Raw genomic sequence first — 20,003 nt, 5'->3', positions numbered from 1 at the left:
CCAGCACTTTGGCATCTCAGCGGTCACTTTTCCCTCTGCGATTTCTGCTGTCCTTCATTATTTTCATTCATCAACATTCTAGCTGACCGCCTTCCTTTTAGACAGGGATCACCTTCATCCACGATGTGGCCTCAAAGCCCAAAAGCACCAGCCCACTGAGAAGGCTCTCCAGATAAACAGTTGTATTTCTTTAATAATGAAAAGTCTACTCTGAAGACGTCCCTGCAATCTGTCCTTAGACATGCCTCAGGGCTCTCTGACAGTCATGAAGGAATGAATGGTGGCCACTGTCTTTGGAGGACCTGTGGTCTGTTTATTACAACAGTCTTCCTGAGAAATCTGTGTGCTTTGAATGTCAAGGCAACCTTCTAGATACATTCTTCTGCCAGGGATGTTACGACCTTCATCCCATTTGGGTCATCTAGAACTGCCCACAGCGGCCACTAATTTAAGGATATGCTACAGTGCCCGAAAGAAACAGACATTTCTCTACAGAGCAAAGAAGAGCTACAGGTTTCCCTTTGTAAACTGAAGTTCATAGAGAAGGCAGATCTGCATGTTCGACATTCTGCAAGGGTAAACGACAGATCTGATCAGAACTTCTGTGATCTGTGGAGAGCTGAGATGGTTCACATTCCGAACCAAACTATCTAGGGCTATTTCAGCCCCATAAATAACTAGTTAAGGGTGCCTAACGTCCCTAAGATTATTAGATAAATCCTTTGTAATATACAAATAGGCCCCTGGCATCCAACCAGAGGCAATGCCTACAGAAGAGACTTCCTCACCTTCTGTAACCCACCACTTGATGTTGCCATCAAAGTATTTAAAATATTTTTATTTAAAACTTCATTTGTTCTGTTACTAAAAAAAATAAACAAAAACAAAAACAAAAAAACTTCTTGAAACTGTTAACCATACTGAGATATGGTCTCTCATACTTGGCTCCAGAATAAACTCTCTCATATTCCTTTTGAGGTATGACTTTGGTTTACATCAACATCATTAACTGTCTTTCTACTGTCTACACTGATCAAGTAATCTCTTCAATCTGACCAAGTGATTCACAGTTCTCACTTTCATTCTGTGTATTAAACTTTCATGTGCTGCCCCTTCTACATGGAGTCCCTGGCTTCCCTCTGCTTAAAGACTCCCATGTCAGGCCAAATGTCATCCTATTATGACAAGTCATGACCCCGAGTGGAGGCATTTCCAGTAAGTTCACTCATACAAAAGACTGTTCTGAAGTTTTATGCTTGTAAATCTCTGCATAACATGGAATTCTCAAAATCATCTCCTCCCGTGCCTAGGCACCAGCCAACACATCTCAGATTCCACTGAGTGCTTCAAAGGTTCAAAATAAAACTTATTTTCCATGAACCAACATCAAAGTCTTTCCTAAAAGCAAGGGGACAGAATAAAATACAAAAGACACCAAGACTCACTTTTGAGTGGAATTTGAACGTCTTGGAGAAAAGAAAGCTAGTGCATGATGAAGCAATTAAAAAAAAAACACTTTAATAAAAGCTAAGGTAGCCAATCCTACCAAATTAATAGATTCCATTCTGTTTAATAAACTAAAAGTTAATCTTTGTTGCTTCAACCTCATGTGTATTTGGGAGTCTCAATAAATATTAAAACTTTAGGGTGAAATATTTTTAAATGGAGCTGATATTGGAAAGAAGAGGTGTTTTCAGTTTTATGTTTAGAAGAAATTTATTTTTAATCAAACAAATTCTATAGAATCAGATCAACCTCAAAGTTTTATCTTGTGTATGACATCCACAATGATCAAAACGAAACAGGGTCTCTTCTGCTGTGTTCCAGAAGAGTTCGGAAAGAAGACAAACTACACTTTTCAATTCCCTATGCTTTGAAAATGAAATTAAATGGTCCCAGAAAGAACAAGCTAGAAATCCAAGGATGAGAGGAAATATGGGCATCATGTGTGTGTTTGTTTTTCCTGAGACAGGGTCTCACTATGTAGTCTTGGCTGTCCTGGAACTCAGAATACTGAGCAGTGCAGCCTCGAACTCCTCTTCCTCCCACGTGCTGAGATTAAAGGCCTGCACCACTATGTCCAGCTGTCCTCTTGTCATTTTTAAGAAACTATATGAATATATAATATACAGAGAGGCAGAAAGGGCAACACTGGGTACACCATAAAGCCATCAAACACCGTTGTTAAAGGTTTTTTGGCTGTTTTCTGTTTTGTCTCTTTGTTTCTTTGCTTGTTTTGTTGGTTTGTTTTTAATTGGGAGATAGAGGTCTCTGACAAAATGGAAGACATTAAAGTAGAGAGTAGAAACAGCAGAGAAGACAGGGGCAAACTGACATGACAAAAACCCACAGCAAGAAAATAAGAAAGCACATCATTTCTCCAAAATCTCCATATACGAACCTGAAACTAACCCCTGATTCCTAATGGAATTCTCCTGATCAGATTGGAAATAGCACCAATAATAGCAAAATTTTCAATAAAGTAAAAGAAGAGAGAGAGAGAGAGAGAGAGAGAGAGAGAGAAAGGAAAGAAAAGAAATACTTTGAAGCTTCAATAAGAAGTGCAAAAATTGGCTGGACTCCGAATCCACAAACTCACTGGAATGAAGCAGCATGCCCACATTTCCACCTTGGCCTCGCAACACAGCTGTGTGATGTCCACCAAGTCAGGTCACCTTCCTGATTCATCTGTCTCCTCTCCCATAACATCCAGCCTATAGCTTCCCTTACTGGAAGAGCTGTGGGTACCAAAACCTTCAATCACGTGAGTTCATGACTTCTCTAACTGTGGTCATAGGATCACCACCAGGAACAGACATCCCTTCACTAAAACAGTGTGCCAGACTGAGAAGACAGGGTTTAGTCATTGTTTCCCCAGTGCCGAGCCTGTGTGGTGTGTGAGTCTTGAAAGGAAGGTGAAGGATTTTTAGAAGGATGACCAATTTTTCCTTCTCCAAAGAGGTCTGAGTTTTTCTTTACATTTATATAGAATATTTTTTTTAAAAAGAAACTAATGGACTGAGCACAGGGATGACAGATATACATCCAAAGTGAGTTTCTACAAGAACTCTGAAAGTAGAGCTGGAGATGTGGTACTACAATCAGAGATCAGGGACCAGTGAAGTGTTCCAATATGTTTCTTGATTAAAAAAGTCTTCTTGATATACTAGGTGCCACTAAAAATAAACAACTGAATAATTGACCCTCCCCCCCTTTTTCTCCTTGTTCTTGCACTTCTCTTCAGAGGCTACAAACATTGTCTTTTTGCAGAGTAAAAATGGCGACACTATTTTGAGTTGTTGTTTTTTTTTTTTTTTAATTTAGCCCAAGGATGAAAATTAACTTTTAAGCCAAAGGACTTTTTAAATCTGTGATATCTTCAAAGGAAGAGAAAATGCCCCAGGGGGCCTCCTGCTGGAAGGCTAGTGGCAGAGTACACTTGGCTACTCAAAGTTCACTTCGGCTGATGTGTCACAGATTGCCATGCACATGGTACAGTCATAAAGCCACAGTATGTTCATGATGGACACAACACAGAGGGATGGGTACACACAATTCTGGGACTCCTTCATTCACACGACAGTCGCAAACACTGGGTGGACCCTTGAGGACCATTGTATAAATGAAAGAAACACAAGAGAGCAAATGAAAACAATGTTATTTAAATCCTGTGGACCCTTTATATCTTGAATATGAGTAATAGTTCAGCTTCAAAGAAATAAGACAAAAGAAAGGAAGACACCTGAGTTTATAAACGAAAGAAACAGGATGCACGAAAGACATCAAACAATCTACTTATCAAAACAGACAATAAAAAGGAAAAAAATGAACAAAACAGTGACTACCAAGTATGTACACATTGGTAGCCTAGGCAAAAAGCAAATAAACAAACAGCCGTCTGGTTTCCATAGTTACCACGCTCATGAGTGATGGCTGAGGAAAGGAAGGTGGAACATGACAGTTGTTGAAAGGAAAGGAAATGGAAAAGAGAAAGAAGTTGAAAGTAGGGTTTTCGTTACTATTTTAAGGAAATAGAAAAGTAATTTATTAATCCAGGTAATTTCTGTGTGATACAAAAAATAATGCAGAGACAAACACCAACCTTTTCCTGAGAGATGTTGATAACTGTCACACTCACATGGCCACTGCCATGGCCTTTCTGGTTGAGAACTAACACCCTGATCTTCTAATAATAATAAGTAGAGGGGAAGCTAAATTAACTTCAAATTCTAACCTGGGGAGTGAGACTTTGGGCAGAAGATACATTTTCTTTTTGGTATTGTACAACTAAAAACTCCCTAGGAAACTGAGATCCTCCAGGCAGGCAGGCAAGTGCCCTGAGGTTTCTAATATCCCTCTTCTCTCACTGAGCCATAGGGCAGAAAAGTATCAAAAGTCTAGAGTGGTGCTGGTGATGGAGCCTCTTGACAGGAGGAAATGATTAAAGGACCAGGTGGCTTGAAGGTGATGGCAGGACCTATTTATGAAAACAACACAAATTAAATAACACAGAAGCCACATGGGCCTAGCAGGGTCACAGTATGTCCCCATGACAAAAGATGGGAGATAGCAAGAAAGACATGGCTCTCTCCTACTGGTGAGAACAAAAATGCACAGCCACAACAAGATTAGTTCATTCAAAAATATTTCAGAATGGCCAGGAAATTCTACGGATGGCAGATGGCACAACATCTATTTTTTGAAATAAAATTAATCCAAGAAAGGATGCAATGTTCCAAAACTAATATGCCGCCAGCCACTGTGCCAAGTCTAAGTCAGACCAAGCAAACAGAAGCAGAAAAATAGGCAGGGCCACATAGACACTAAAATGTTCTTAAAATAAGAAATAAAAGAATAAAAAGAAATTGAAACAAAAAAAATTGAAGGTAATTTTTCTTGATAAATATTCCTAAAATGAACAGGCACCACTGAGGCCTCCTGCTTTCAGGGCATTATTACATGGCAATCTTTCTGTTGATAGAAACATTCTTAGATGGCATGAACCTAGGAAATGTCTAAATAAAGTAGTTACAACTATTCAAATATATTAAAAAAAACTCTGATTTTTTTTTAATCAAACAAGATCGGAAATTGAAAAGATGAGAGAAGGATAAGTGTGCCAAAGGGGAGGACATAGGGAGGGGGTGAGACTGGAGGAGACGAATGGGTGATTGTTCTAAGGAGGAAGAAAATGAGCCTGCAGCTTGCTAAAATGGCCAAAGAAAATGAAATATTATCTCTCCTTGCATGTACTTTTTTTTTTTTTTTTTTGGTTTTTCGAGACAGGGTTTCTCTGTAGCTTTGGTGCCCATCCCGGAACTAGCTCTTGTAGACCAGGCTGGCCTCGAACTCCCAGAGATCCTCCTGCCTCTGCCTCCTGAGTGCTGGGATTAAAGGCGTGCGCCACCACCGCCCGGTTCCTTGCACGTACTTTGATTTTGCTGATAATTCTACCGCACAGGTCTTTATCTCTTCTTGGTCTTTTAAATCTTTATGACTACCCAACTGGGAGAAAGCACATTGAGAGTGGTGTCAGGATTAATGTGGAGTATAGGTTTTAGGGGTGTGGCCCATGTGAACTTCCAAATAAGCTCTTCCGCATGCTATTTATTTAAAAACAGCTCCTCTGGCTCTCCCTCCTTGAAAATGTAGTTGCAAATGAACACATCTCAGGAAGAACAGGGTCAGGGACCCTTTTCATTGAAGTGATCAATACCTGATCCTTCCTCAGTCACCATCCCAAGTCCTTCTGCTTTGTTTTGCCTCTCAAAGGCATTCAGGTCAAGGACACTGCAATAGAAAGGAAGAAGACATTTACAGGACAAATGGGGCATTTTCTTTGTTCAGGGAGGCAAAGGCAGACACTAAAATGCCTTCAAATGTGCACTACATGGTAGCATAGGCTGAAAACATTTTCCAATCCACTGCATTCCACCCTTATTTTTCTAGGGGCAGACAATGAGTGATCTATGTGAAAGTCAAGTACAAGGTTCGTGTAATTCAGCTCAGAGAGAACATTACTGTCAACAAACATGCAGAAATACAATGTTAAGTTTCTGCAACTGGAACTGCTTGCATGGAGCTTATGTAAGGCTTGCCAATCAAATGTTCTCTGAACGTACAGAATAGAAAACAACTACCACAGTGAGAGAATTAAAAATCACTATGAACACAAAATGAGACATGCCCCCACTAAAGTGGCTTTCAAAGTTTCCAAAAAATACTGAACAGAATTGTCTGTTTTACCTTGTTTTCAAACAAAACTGTAAGGCTTATTTTCAAGTATGGAGACTGCACTTCATTCTCAGAGGTTCCTACTTAAGACCACGGACTCTGAAAACACTCTACTAAAGTGTCACTTAGCACATTATTAACACTCCACAAACAGGACAGGCCATAACAAAAACATGGCAACTCTTTTCAAGTCTTAGTTCATGAACCATTATTGTTGGTCTAATAAGCACAATAGCAAACAATGCTTTGACTCGCAGTCGCTGGGTACAGCAAGATAACTCCACCCTCACCTGCAAGACTGCATGAGACCTGCCAGGCTCTGGAAGAAGCCTACATCCTTCTTTTCCTTCAGGTAGTCCAGCATCTTCTACAGAAACACAGAAAACACATGGCTGCTGAATACAAACACACTGTTAGCTTTAAAAAATAAATAAATAAATAAAACTAAAACAAAACCCATAACACAGAGACCCATAACTTGTTGAAGTCCTGAGACTATGTGACTTTTGGACACTTAGCCTCCAGTGAGACATCTCTATCATCCCATCAAGGAACATCACAAAAGAAGGGACAAAAGAATGCAAAAGCTGTGGGAAAGGGTGGAGTATTATGGGATACTATCTGCTGGATACAATGTGGTCATGCATTCAAGCTTCTAGCAGCTGTGATTACTTGCATAAGCCCTGCACAGACGTGGAACACACAACATTCCATCATGGAGGAGGCTAGGGGCCCATCCTTCTGTAAGGGTCTTTAGGTCTTTAGGTGGCTGGAGGAGGAAATGTCATTTTCTCTAGCAGTGCAGCCGCTGGCAAGTTGCCTGTGCTCCTGTGAGTAACCCTTCACCCATATTCCTGTCAGTAATTAAATCCTAATTGAAATCACTGAGACATCAAAAGAAAAAGACAAGACAGCAGAAGGGGAACTCGCTGGGAAAAGGAAGAGGAGCAATGGGATAGGAGGAGAGCAAGGGAGGGTAACAGGGTGGAATATGATGTGTGTGTGTGTATACACATGTCATAATGAAACCTACCATTATGTATAAATATTATGTGCTGATAAAGCTTATATAATCAAGTTATGTTTTCTATTCTCAAAGGTGTAAAAGAAGCCCATGCACACAAACATTACTATTGCTCTTTCCCGTGACATAAGGATAACCATTGGGAGTAAGATTGATGCACCCTGGCAAGTGTGCCTGTAACTGAACAAGAGCAACTATGAACACCATGTTGGGAGAATGATATTGGTAATTCCTTCCTGTCACTGCTTAAGTATTTAGACATTCAGGCTTCTAGCACACATAAATCTGAAGATTCATGTGGATACTGCACAGGTTTCCAGGCTTGGTTGGTCCTATAAGCAGCATCGGTGATAGAGAGCTGAGGATCCTCGTGCTGATACGGTAGACTCTCAGCTTTTACCATCTCAGTCACAGAACTGAAGTAGAGCAGGAAGCAGTGACCCATTCAGTGATTCTTCTCCATTGTCAGAGGGGTGTTCAGGGTCCAGAATCAGTATTTTGGCTAATTATGAATTCAAAACATGCTAAAGCAATGGCTAGGTCCGTCTTGTCAATTGCTTGTTACTCAGCATCACCAAAAAGCTATCCCTGATGAGGTCATTACATTTCAGGGGTTTCAAATCAAAAGTATAGATCATACATGATGGTTTCATTTTGAATTTTTCAACTTTATGATGCTACAATAGGAATCCACATTCCATAGAATGCATACCTTGAATTTGATATTTATTTTTTTCCTAGCATGGCTATGTGCAGTGTGATAGTCTCACACAAAGTTAGGGGCTACCAGAGAACTATGGTTCTGGCTTCAAGGGACTGGGACCAACTAGTGGGCAAATAACTCTGCCTTTATCTAACTCCTACTGTGTTGTGGAGCTATGCCATCTCATAGGACTGGGGTAGTTAACATGGTTTCAACCTGTAAGGATTTTATCAAACAAAAGCCCACTTCTAGTCAGGAAACATCTGTATATATGAGAAAACAGGCACACTCAAGGTTTAGGGGAAGGTACTGTTTGCTACATAAAAGTCGAGGGGACTGTGTGGAGGAAAGGAAGACTGTCAGTGGGAATGGCAGAGGGGACAAGAGGGGCCAGTGAGAGGGAAAACGCTGTTGTAGAATATGAGGTATTTGAATAAAAATGTCAGTATGAAGTTTAGCACTTCATACAAGGGATATGTGCTAATGAAAAAAATCTTTCCGAGTCAGGGGTTTCACTGTGTAGCTCTGGTTGTCCTAGTACTTGCTTTGTAGACCAGAGTGGCCTTGAACTCACAGATATCTGCCTGCTTCTTCCTCCTGAATGCTGGGATTAAAGGCCTGCATTACCACCACCCAGCCTGATGATGAAATTTTAATGCAAATTGCATTGCACAGTTTGCTCGATGATATCAGTTACCTGCTGTACCGTGGAGTTCCCACCATTTAAAATAGCAATGCCAAGTTTCAAAGTAGCAGCCACCATTGGTCCAGTGTCTCCTTAAAAATATAGAAACAATAGAATTCCTATCATTTCTCTCATGATGTTGACTTATGCTACCTCAACAAACAGACATATAAAAAAAAACCCACGACATTGTTTTAAAGTCCTTATTACCCCATATAAGTCTCTATTATGAAAAGAGGGCCATCTGATGTATGTACCAGAAAGCAGGGATGCAATAAAACCACACCAACCTTCCACACCTAGCATTTTTAGTACATTCTGTGTAATGTATTCAAGAACAGAAACTACATGGAGATATAGGAAAGAATGGGAAGAGAAGTTGACTCTGAAATACTAAGATTAGAAGTACTAAATTTCAAAGTTTAGCTAGAAATATATATAATCTATATTAAGATTGTAAATGAGTATGAGCTACTTAAAGCTCCCCTAAATGAAAATGTCTTGGCCTCTTTCAAAAGTATTACATTTTAACTTTTGCCATTTTCATTCAATCCTTTTAATATATGCATATACTGTTTTTAAGCATATTTTCAGTTTTAAGTTAATTGGATAATAACAAAAAACTAGTTGTCTATTATTGGTTGTATTTTATCTTTATATAATTCACCTCTACTTGGGGCAACAGGGTTTAATAACACATACATTACTTAAAAAACCCAGCCTTTTCCAGTGTTTTCACATTTCCTTCTCTGTTTGAGTACATGTAACACTAAAAGCGTTTTGCTCACATCCATTACTGCATTCAGTCCTCCCTCCTCATTTACTAGTTAGCCTTGTCTCCTCTCTACACGTTACACTGTGAGCACACACACATTTCTTTATATATAATATACACACTAAAATCTGTAAGATTGGCTGGATGCTGTATAAGAGGGAGCATGTTGTTTTTTTCTAAGATCGTACAATCTCACTTAACAGCTTACACTCTAAGCTCTGCACGCTCATGCGCCGTGAAAAAAGATTTGAAACTGATTAACTCCACTATGGATTATTTTATATTTTGATAGTAGATAAGTGCATAAAATATATCTGGTACTGAAAGTATAAAAGTGGGAAGCTCCATACTTCTCTTCCAAGTGGGTATTATAACTATACAGAAGTTCATTCATTGAGTTGTATATTGTATCTAGTTAATTTTATTCTGTAATCTAATTTTGCAACTTTTTAATAATATTTAGAACATTTAAAAATGTTTTCACAAAGATGTTACTAACGTGGGGAAATAATCTTGAAATGACTGGTTAACGAAGTGGACAATCTTTTATTAATTTTAAAAGATTCATTTAAAATGTCTAGACATTTATACCAAAATTCAGTAGATTATGGCTCAAGGACCAAGTAAAGCCTCTATCTGCAATATAAATAAAGTTTTCTTAAAACACAGACTTTGTGTTTGGTACAGCATTTAGAAAATGTAGTCTCCGTCTGGTGGGAACCTCACTCTTCCTGGCTGAGTGGTGCTCCTTAGAGGACATGAATAAACCACATCTTTGCTGGTGCTGAATGGCGCCCCTGGGGGACAGAAGCAAACCTTACCTTTGCTGGCACTGATGGTCTGAAGTACCATCTCTGCTGCCCCACGGTCATGCAGTCTGGCTTGCTGGTAGAGAAGTTTCTGCTTCTCCATTTCTTTTTCCTGAACACAAATCCCAACCATTTATGTAGTAGCTATCAGACATCACAGCAGCTCTCTACAGACCACATTTCTAGGTATCTCTTCATGTATGGGCTCTATGACAACATTATGGACCATTTCAACACCAACGTTATCAAACAGATAGGCACATATTCAACTCATGGTTTTGTTTTATTTGTTTTTTCCCTTGATATTTTTTCCAGATATACTTTTAATATTGGTTTATCAGGATGCATTTTTTTCTCAATTTTAATTGGTTGATCAGTCCAAAGCCTGTTTCACGCTTCATCTTTGAAACTTGCACGTTCCGATTGATACATCTGTGCACAGAGTTGGTCATGGATTTTTGGCAATCTCCTATATCATGGCCATAACTTGATACTGCTCAGCAAATGGCTCGAGTTGCAAGTTACCAGTGAATCACAGAAAAACAAAAACAAAAAGAACATTAACTTAGACGTCTTGAGGTTTAAGCAAAATTGAAAGCTGATATGGATAAAAAAGGTAGGCTTCAACTGAGTTGTGGATTTATGACACAGATCACCCCGACTGCCCCCCCAAAGAATAAGAGAAGCAATGTGCCTTTATATTTTGTATTCTCAGGAGATAACAAAAAGAGACTGCATGGTGCCGCTAGAGCAATGGCTGGTGTTTGTTCTTTTCCACTTAAGCTACCACTGCGAACATAAAGAAGGAGATCAAAAGGAAAATATAAAGGCACAGCAAGTTCAAGGCTGGTATGATCATTCACTTGAGCAATCCAGTTCGCTGGAGAATTGAGACGGAACTAAGCAGTATAAGTTGCAGAAGGCAAGTTGCATAGAGCCCTTTGACAGCGCGTCCATCAAATGGCGTGGTAGAGAAGCTTAGTCAATGGGACATGAAACGCTCAATTAGTATCATGTCCGTTAACACAACGGCCAAAAACATACGTGACCTAGGGCAGTAGGCGCCGCAGCAGTAGCCAGGATGACAACGGTGCGGCCGTCAACTTTCCATCCAAAGTACGGAAAATAGACATTGAAAGATGGAAGAGGTTTAAAAAATGAAGGCTTGCTCATTACAGAGTATGAGAAATAAAGTGAACTAAAAGGAGGGGGGCAAGGGAGAAATGGGCTCAAACAAATGAAGAAAAAAAGAAAGAGAAAGAAAAGAAACCTTCAAATCAAAAGCAACCAACACAGACATTTATGCTGTTACCAGAGAGTTCTCGCCGAGGCTGGCAAATTTGTTTCTTAAATCTTTGATAATATCGTGCTGCAAAAACAAAATTGATCAGGTGTTTTTGTTGGTTTTTTCCATACTTTAGTTAAGAGTTCCTGTGATAATTTTTTTTTCTTAAATTATGTGATAGGCCTAAATGGAAGCAGAGAAAGAAAAATAAAGGAGGCCGCTGAGCTTCGTCTGTAGCCATGCTAACGCCTAAAAGGGTTGCCTTCATGTTTAAACCTCTTCCTGAGAAATCAAAAACGGAACAGAAACGAAACCACACAGACACACAAAAACCATACTGTCATTACAAACACGGGCTTGAAAAAACAGAAAAAAAAAACGAAAAAGACCCTTTTGTCTGCTCTTCAGTCGTGGTTCAAAACTCGTGATCAATGTTTGCTTCTTCCTGTTGGACCCAACAATCTTCTACTGCCCATCTGTCCATCTGGCACCACCTTCGGGAAGTCCAACCAACTCCACCTCCAAAGAGACTCTCGGAAGACAGTGTCAAGAAACAATCCCTCTGTGGAACTGTCCCCTACCATCATCACTAGCCAAACAGGTCAGGGAAAAAAACCATCCTTCTACCAAAAATACAAAGACAACCCTCAGAAAGCCAGGAAAAGAGAGGAAAGACAGTGAGACAAGTACCAACAAAAATAAAAACAACCATGTGCTGCCCATGCTCCCAGAGTGGGTAGACTGACTCAGAGGCCTGCTCTGACACCTTGCGGGGTAAGTCAAGCTCCCTCTGTGTTCTTTATCATGGAAATCACACTGGAATCTCAAGCTCAGGGAAACCAAGGTAGTTGACAAGACAGCAAGTCACCTTCTTTTAAAAACATACCCCTTAGACAAAGAACATTCTCATTTTTCATATCTGACAACTAAATTTCAACACTAATAAATATTTCTGGGAAAAAAAACTGAGAATAATAAACACACTGGGCAACTGAGAAATACTGACAAAGAAGCAAAACAAGCACATAAACAAAACCAACCATCACCAACAACAAACAAAAGCCATTCTGCTTCATGAAGAAAGGTTGCAAATTTTCTCTTGGTTCCACTGAGCTGGGGGCTCTCTTTCTCCAGATCCATGTGGGATTATTTTTTTTTTCTTGGTACATTGTCCTTGAGAACTGCATCCAGTTCTATCATATTTTATCATGCCATAAAATAAACAAAATCTAGAAAACTAAGGATTACATGGGGGAAAATGATGTTTTCCCTTCAAACTGACTGCATGTGAGCTTCCTAAGCAAAGTGCAAATTTGAAAAAATTTGGTTTTATTTTTACTTTTTCTTCCTTTCCTTTCTCTCTCTTTCTTTCTTTTTTCTTTCTCTCTCTCCTTTCTTTGCTTCCTTGCATCCCCTTCCTTCCTTCCTTCCTTCCTTCCTTCCTTCCTTCCTTCCAGTATTCTGACATATAGCAGCACAGTCTGCCCTGGAACTTGAGATCCTCCTGCCTCAACTTACAAAGGCTGTGGATTTCAGGTGTGCTCCATCATGCCCAGCATTTGAGGCAGGCTTCTGAGAACTCTCTTACTTGGGGACACAGAATCTTAGGTTCTCTACCCCTCACAGATCAGAATTACTTCCCTAAGGCTCTTACAGACACACCACTGCAATTTCATCTTTCGTCAGTCCCAGTTACAAAGGACGGAAGAACAAAAGCAGCACCAGAGCCTGACTGCTACTTGAGACAAGACATTCTCATTGCCAAAAGTTAGCCCAAATTATCAGCTTTCTGCTATTCTAACCAAACTGTGTTTTTTCAAGATTCACTAGGGTTGATTTCAGGGACATTTCCTTCTTGTGCAATGGCAGTTCGTGACAGAGTGACTCCTCTTCTTTAAGAGACCCTCAAGCTCCCCCGCTGGTGGGAAAATAAAACCTTCTGAAGAAATAAAGACTCTCACACAGTTCTTCAATGGTTTCCCTTAGCTGAGAATTGAAATAATAATGAACTTCAACTGTTCCTTGATCCTTGTCGGGGAGAACAGCACACCTCCAAAGATGGAGAGGAGAGGGTATTTTAACCTGAAGACAGCAAGGAAAACCAGACTGCTTAAAAAGAGTTTTCTCAGTGGCCTTGATATGGGGGCAGCGGATGCTGCTGCCTACCAATCTGCAGCCTAAGAATCCAAACAAAGAACTCAGCTGAGTTGATTGTCTTCTTCATATTTCCAGGATTCCGATAAGGTCTTCATGTGTTCCTCTTTAAATAGGATGAGATAGTTGTTATAATATAAGCAAAAAGAACTTTCCAGAAACTGAATTCTTCTTGAGAAAACCTCTCTTCACTTAATAGTGTTCCAACTGCAGATTATCCTTTGGTATCTTCTTTTTGTTTATCTGTTTGTTTGTTTGATTTTGGGTTTTTTGCATCTTAAAATACAAGGTGAGGTGGAATGTATCACGATTACTAACAACTGAATGGAAAGATGGAAGCTAAAGATCAGTTGGACAAAGCAGGTGATGAAGACAAAAGGATTGAAGAGCAGAGAGATGCCTTGGTTTATAATGCAAACAAGCCAAAATAAATTAAAGAAAACCACCACAAGAGAGTCTTGTTCTATTCTGCAGCTCATTGTGTTGTTTTCCAGCTTTAGCTTGGCCTTTTTATAGAGCTGACTTCTGCTTTATTTAAAAACAAAAAACCACTTAGAAGAATATAACTTTACTTAATGATACATGCTTTCCAATTTCTTAACAAAAAGCTTGTAGTGTTTATATGAGAATGGAAGCCTCTTGTAACCACAAAACAGCAAATACCTAGCATATTATACATGATATATAGGAATTTGGAAGTGTTCAAGAAAATTTGAATGAATATCAGACAGGATTAGATAGTGTGACACCAGGGTCCCATGTAGGTGTGATCATAACTTGAAATATTGCAAGTGATCCCTTCTAGTTGGAATGATTAGCGACTATGGCACTGTGGAAACATAGTTAGTTACTTTCAGCATGAAGCCAGATGGGAATTCAACACTGTATTAATGTAAATAAATCATAATTATCAGATGGGATATTTTAGTCCATTTGATATTCTCTACCTTTCATACTCTTTATGCCTGAACTTTCAAACACTGCAACAATTTCACAGAATCCTACTTCTCTATGGGATGGATGCAATTTCTATGGCTCGATGGGCCCACATCTATTTAATGAAAACAAAAAAGAAAAAGTGTATGTTTTAATTCAAAGCATATTTTGCTGAAATAAAAGGTTAAGTTAAAGCCTCACTAACATAGTGGGAAAAGACAAACACTGAGTCAGAAGTGATGCTCTGGCCTGTATGTCAGAAGCTCTGAGGGTAGATTTATGACACAGTGATTTCACTGCTCACTTCTTCCAATATCATTTCCACTGGGATTTGGGGGTGAATAATGTTCCCTCTTGATTCAGCAATTTTAGAACCGATTTAGAACAGATATGTTAAGCAATACAACCAACTCGGTTGAAACAGTTCCTAGCAGGACTATCCAGTAGAATTTATTCTCCACCACAAAAAAAAGATTCATTCATGGGCCAAAGAGGCAGGGTGGTGGTGGTGCTCACTTTTCATCCCAGCACTCGGGAGGCAGAGGCAGGTATAACTCTGTGTGTTCGAGGCCAACCTGGTCTACAGAGCTAGTTCAAGGACAGGCTCCAAAGTTACACAGAGAAACCCTGTCTTGAAAAAATAAATAAATAAATAAAACAAAAAAACTATGGAAGAATGATTCCAGAGTCAAAACTAAAATGATAATAACTTAATGCTAACATACCTTATCTTGAGCATAAAACTGACTTAAAGCTACCTTTATTTCCTACTTGCTTTTGTTTAAAATTTCTTGAATAGAGAAAGAAAATACCACACAGACTAAGTGTGACAAAAGGAGAAAATGTTGACCACTAAGAATATAAAGCCATGGTTAGATCTATGAGAAGTGTACCAAAGGGTTTAACTGAGGAGGGAAGGCACACCCTGAATGTAGACAGCATCATCCAAAGGTGGGGGCTCAAACTGAATAACAAGAAGCAAATGAGATGAGCACCAACATTTGCCTCTTTTGGCTTCCTGAGTGCATACGCTGCCAAGCCTGACCATTCATGACAGACTCTGCTCTTCAACTGTGAGACAAAAAAAAAAACCCTTCCTTCCACAAGTTGCTCTTGTCAGAACCATGAGAAAAAATATGGGATGCCATATCAATTTGTGGGAAATAGGGAGTTCAAATACTTTTAGCATTGACTCATCATTTGATTATTTTAGAAATCACAACTCTATAACTAGGATTTTCATGGTTCTCAGTTCTCAGCTATGGCTCTTAATTCTAAAACAGACTAATTCTGGACAAATGGCTGTTCTCAATACAGCTGCGAGTTCCTAACTGAGGGTATCCCTTTAGCTTTAAGAAGGAATTTTCTACAGGTTACCTTAGGGATGTACATATTCCTTCCATCCTTGCATGGAATCTATCCTCAGGTGGCACACACAACCTTAATTACCTTGACAGAATTGCTGAGGACATTTTTCCTTATATCACAACTTGTCCCCAGGTAATAGATTCCACTGTATCATTGAATTTAAACAAATTCTGTTTCTATTTAAAGAAGACTTTCTGTTTATTGATCTAATTAACAAGTATTGAAATTTCAAGTTGGCTCCTAGAAAGCTTAGAACCAATGTGCTGATAGTCACAGCACACTGGCAAGATACTGCATGGGTTTGGTTTGTGGATTGAATTTATTGCTGGAATTTTTTCCTCTGTGGTATGCAATACCTTACCTCTCTGTCTTACTGTATTACATACAGCTACATGATATGTTAAGCATCATATGATGAAATTCAATGTACATATGTATATACTAAAGCTAAGTATTAAATTTTCTATGCCATATTTTACTGTGAGATATTTTTATTCATAACAAGAGAAATTTATTTTCTCCTTAATCTTCTCTAAGTACTCAGATAAAGAATAATCAAAATTTGCTGCTGCCTTGAGCAATTGTGAAACTGTCTTCATAAATAAAAAGAACATGTATGTACAAACAGAAAACTCAGAAAAAAATAGATATAACCCTCAGATTTCCAGAGCAAGGGTCTTCATTCTAAGAAGTGAGACTCGGAGCAAGCAGTGACCAGCTGAAGACCACCTAGCACCCAGGGGTGCACTCAGGTATCTGGCACTGTATAGCCAGCTCTGGGCCCACTTGGCCATGAAAGGTCTCTCCATGAACTTCTGTGATTTTCTTTAGAGAAAGGAAAATCTATAAAACACAACAATAACACCAAACCCATACAGAGATAGCCATATGATAGGCAGCGTTTGGAGAGCCTTATATATAGTGATTAATTTAATGCCTAAAATGCCTGCGTACAATAATATCTGTAATTTGTCCCATTTTGTAGACAGGGAAGTGGAGGCATCAGCTCACACATGTAGGTAGTGTAGTTGGGATTCAAACACAGGTGTTTCATCCAAGTGTCTATGCTCTCATTGAGTCTGTTCTTTCTTATTTACTCTACAAACTTGGTCAAGGAAAACCTTTATCCAAGATTATTTTTTAAAAGCTTAGACATGAAGTCAAATTACTAAAACAGGCCATTCTAACTTTAAGTAGATGGCCTCTACACAGGGGTATAAGTGCTCCATATTCATATAGATGTGTTATACATAATATAAATGATCATGCTTCCCAGGAGCTTCCTCATATGAGGTTAGCGTCCTACATCCTCCTAAAAACTCTTCTCTCAAAACCTTGAACTTGGTTCTGAGCCCTGAAGGCTCTAGATGTGACTGTGATTATAAAATCTGGATGCTACCACTACAAGCACACACCAAGGAAACCCCTGCATGACAGAGACAGTCAGGTTTCAGTGCTGGGCTCTGGACAACCTAGGGCTAATATGGCTTCCTGGTGGTTGGCTGGAAGAACCAGTAAATACCAGGAGGCATAGAAAAATGAACTGCTCTTGCCAAAGGAACATTGAAAATACTCATCGTTTTTCCCATCCTGCAGGAGCCACTGACCCATCTGCACATAGCCTCTTTGGAGCATCCCACCACTAGACAGCAATGGTACTGTTCAGTCGCTATGGTTACTTCTTGTACTTCTTTTCTTCCCTCTATCATTTCTCATTTTCTCTAACTCTTATTTCCCTGGACCTGTGATACTCCCAAACCAAATGGCATGTTAGCACACAAGCTTGTGCTTTTTGTTTACTAGGAAACTCAGGCTAGCAACACAATGTATGGGATCACCAGGTTGATAAATGACATTGGCAGACTGCATCAGTGTTCCATCAAACTCCTCAGCCCTTGGTCATCTAGGGTTCATTAGTGATGCTTTAGTCTGTATTCCAGAAGTGTGAGACTTCCATGGTAAGAGTTCAAGATTTCTAATCTTCTTGATAAAGGAATCGCTAGATCGACATTTTAAAACCATAATTCTGTGTCTAACTCTTAGGTTCTTACCGCTAAATAAACCTACTCAGGGTCCAAATTATGTAGTTACTTGGGGAAGAATATCTTATATCCAATTTAGTTTTTCAAAACTAAGAAAACATGGAGTTCTTCAAAATTAGGTCTTCATTGGGTCCTAGCATATGTTATGCTATCGTTGGGAAATGCTATCTATTATCCCATTCGACAGTTTGACTCTCAACTGATTCCTTCATCCTTTGTGTCATGTTTTTAACCATGATAACAGTACTGGTATAGACACTGCATCACAAAAGGCATATCTTTAGCTACTTCTGACGTACATCCAGCGAAAGGCACACAAAACTTCTAAACCCTTACCAGAATGCCAGCTCAGCCACAGGAAATTTTAATAGTAAGACTCAAAAAACTGTACTGAATCTAAAGTGCAAAAAAAAAAAATCAGACCTCAGAGATACCTGAGAGCATTTATATTTGAATTGGAACTCAGGAAGGAATAGAAGGGGGTGGAACCTACTTGGAACATGAGAAAAGCAGCCAGAAGAAATGTCCGTGTTCTACCCTCCTCAGTTACCACTACGCCCTCACCAACTCAGATTTCCTGTGGGTTATGAAACTGTATTTCCACAGAACGGTGCTCAGTGAATCATCTTTTCAAATGAAGACTTTATTTAATCATGAGCACATGGTGGATCTGCTCGTGGAGAACAGAAGAGGGGGGTCAGATACTCAGGGGCTGAAGCTACAAGTGGTCGTGAACTGCCCTATGTGCAAGGCTGGGAACCTAACTGGGGTCCTCTGCGGTATGAGGAGCACTATGCCCTCTTAACCAGTGAGTGCTGGCTCTCAAGCCCACATTATCTTAAAGTCATATCACCAGCCATCTGAATAATGTTTCCATGCAGTTTGGTAAATCTGAAAAGGTCAATAAAGCATTCAGCTATAACAGTTGACTTGCTGAGTACCTGAAACAATACTTTCTCCCTTTTTAATTAATGCTGGCCACTTTCTGACATTTAATTGTCTTTTTTATTATTTTAATATTGAAGTATCTACAGATCTAAAAAAGAATAATTAAGGTTTCTACTATTGTGGTATTAAGTGGGCAAAGCCAACAGTTTTGTATTATATTACAGAAGAAGCGGGAAACTGGTAAGTTAAACTTGATTGTTAAATCAGATTAGCTTCAGCAGGACCACACCAATAAAACACACAGGTGATGCACAGAGAAGAAAACTAGTTGGCACTTTGGTCCCCATTTGCTATTTTCTGTGATATTTTAAAATTTTTCTTGTATTAGCCACTGGGAAATTTTATTTTTCTCTTTTGGGATAAAGGAAGGTTGGACAGGGGAGCACGGAAGCACAATTCTTAGTTAAGAGATCCACCTTAGGGTTGGCAAGAGACTTGACCCTAGAGCGGCTCCCAGGAGCCCATGGTGATGTCCCCAGTTAGTCCCTTGGGCAGCTGAGGATAGGGAACCTGAACTGACCCTATCCTAGAGCAATACTGACGAATATCTTGCATATCATCATAGAACCTTCATCTGGTGATGGATGGAGATAGAGACAGAGACCCACACTGGAGCACTGGACTGAGCTCCCAAGGTCCCAATGAGGAGCAGAAGGAGGGAGAACGTGAGCAAAGAAGTCGGGACCACGAGCGGTGCACCCACCCACTGAGACAATGGGGCTGATCTATTGGGAGCTCACCAAGGCCAGCAGGACTGTGGCTGAAAAAGCATGGGATAAAACCGGACTCTCTGAACATGGCGAACAATGAGGACTGACGAGAAGCCAAGGACAACGGCATGGGGTTTTGATCCTACTTCATGTTCTGGCTTTGTGGGAGCCTAGCCAGTTTGGTTGTTCACCTTCCTAGACATGGACGGAGGGGGGCGGACCTTGGACTTTCCACAGGGCAGGGAACCCTGACTGCTCTTTGGACTGGAGAGGGAGGGAGAGAGGAGTTTGGGGGAGGGGGAGAAGGGTGGGAGGAGAGGGAGGGAAATG

At 39.8% G+C, this 20,003-nt stretch overlaps 1 protein-coding gene across 8 annotated transcripts in view; it reads right to left on the bottom strand.

The window, feature by feature from the left end:
- The window catches only part of Ryr2 (ryanodine receptor 2), a 570,252-nt gene that overhangs the window by 60,311 nt on the left and 489,938 nt on the right, over window positions 1–20,003 (bottom strand). For all 8 annotated transcript variants that reach the window (XM_041630688.1, XM_041630687.1, XM_041630690.1 and 5 more), the window contains 4 exons: window positions 10,243–10,342; window positions 8,659–8,738; window positions 6,525–6,601; window positions 5,717–5,790 (listed from right to left, as the gene is read on the bottom strand). In XM_041630688.1, coding sequence (XP_041486622.1) covers window positions 5,717–5,790; window positions 6,525–6,601; window positions 8,659–8,738; window positions 10,243–10,342 — 331 coding nt within the window. The remainder of the gene's footprint in view (window positions 1–5,716; window positions 5,791–6,524; window positions 6,602–8,658; window positions 8,739–10,242; window positions 10,343–20,003) is intronic.

This window comes from Microtus oregoni, unplaced genomic scaffold, assembly GCF_018167655.1.
Source record: "Microtus oregoni isolate MIOR12 unplaced genomic scaffold, Mior012 000035F_ref0000213, whole genome shotgun sequence".
Taxonomy (NCBI): Eukaryota; Metazoa; Chordata; class Mammalia; order Rodentia; family Cricetidae; genus Microtus; species Microtus oregoni.
The sequence above is the reverse complement of the archived record's forward strand: the minus strand, read 5'-3'. Positions and strand labels throughout refer to the sequence as shown.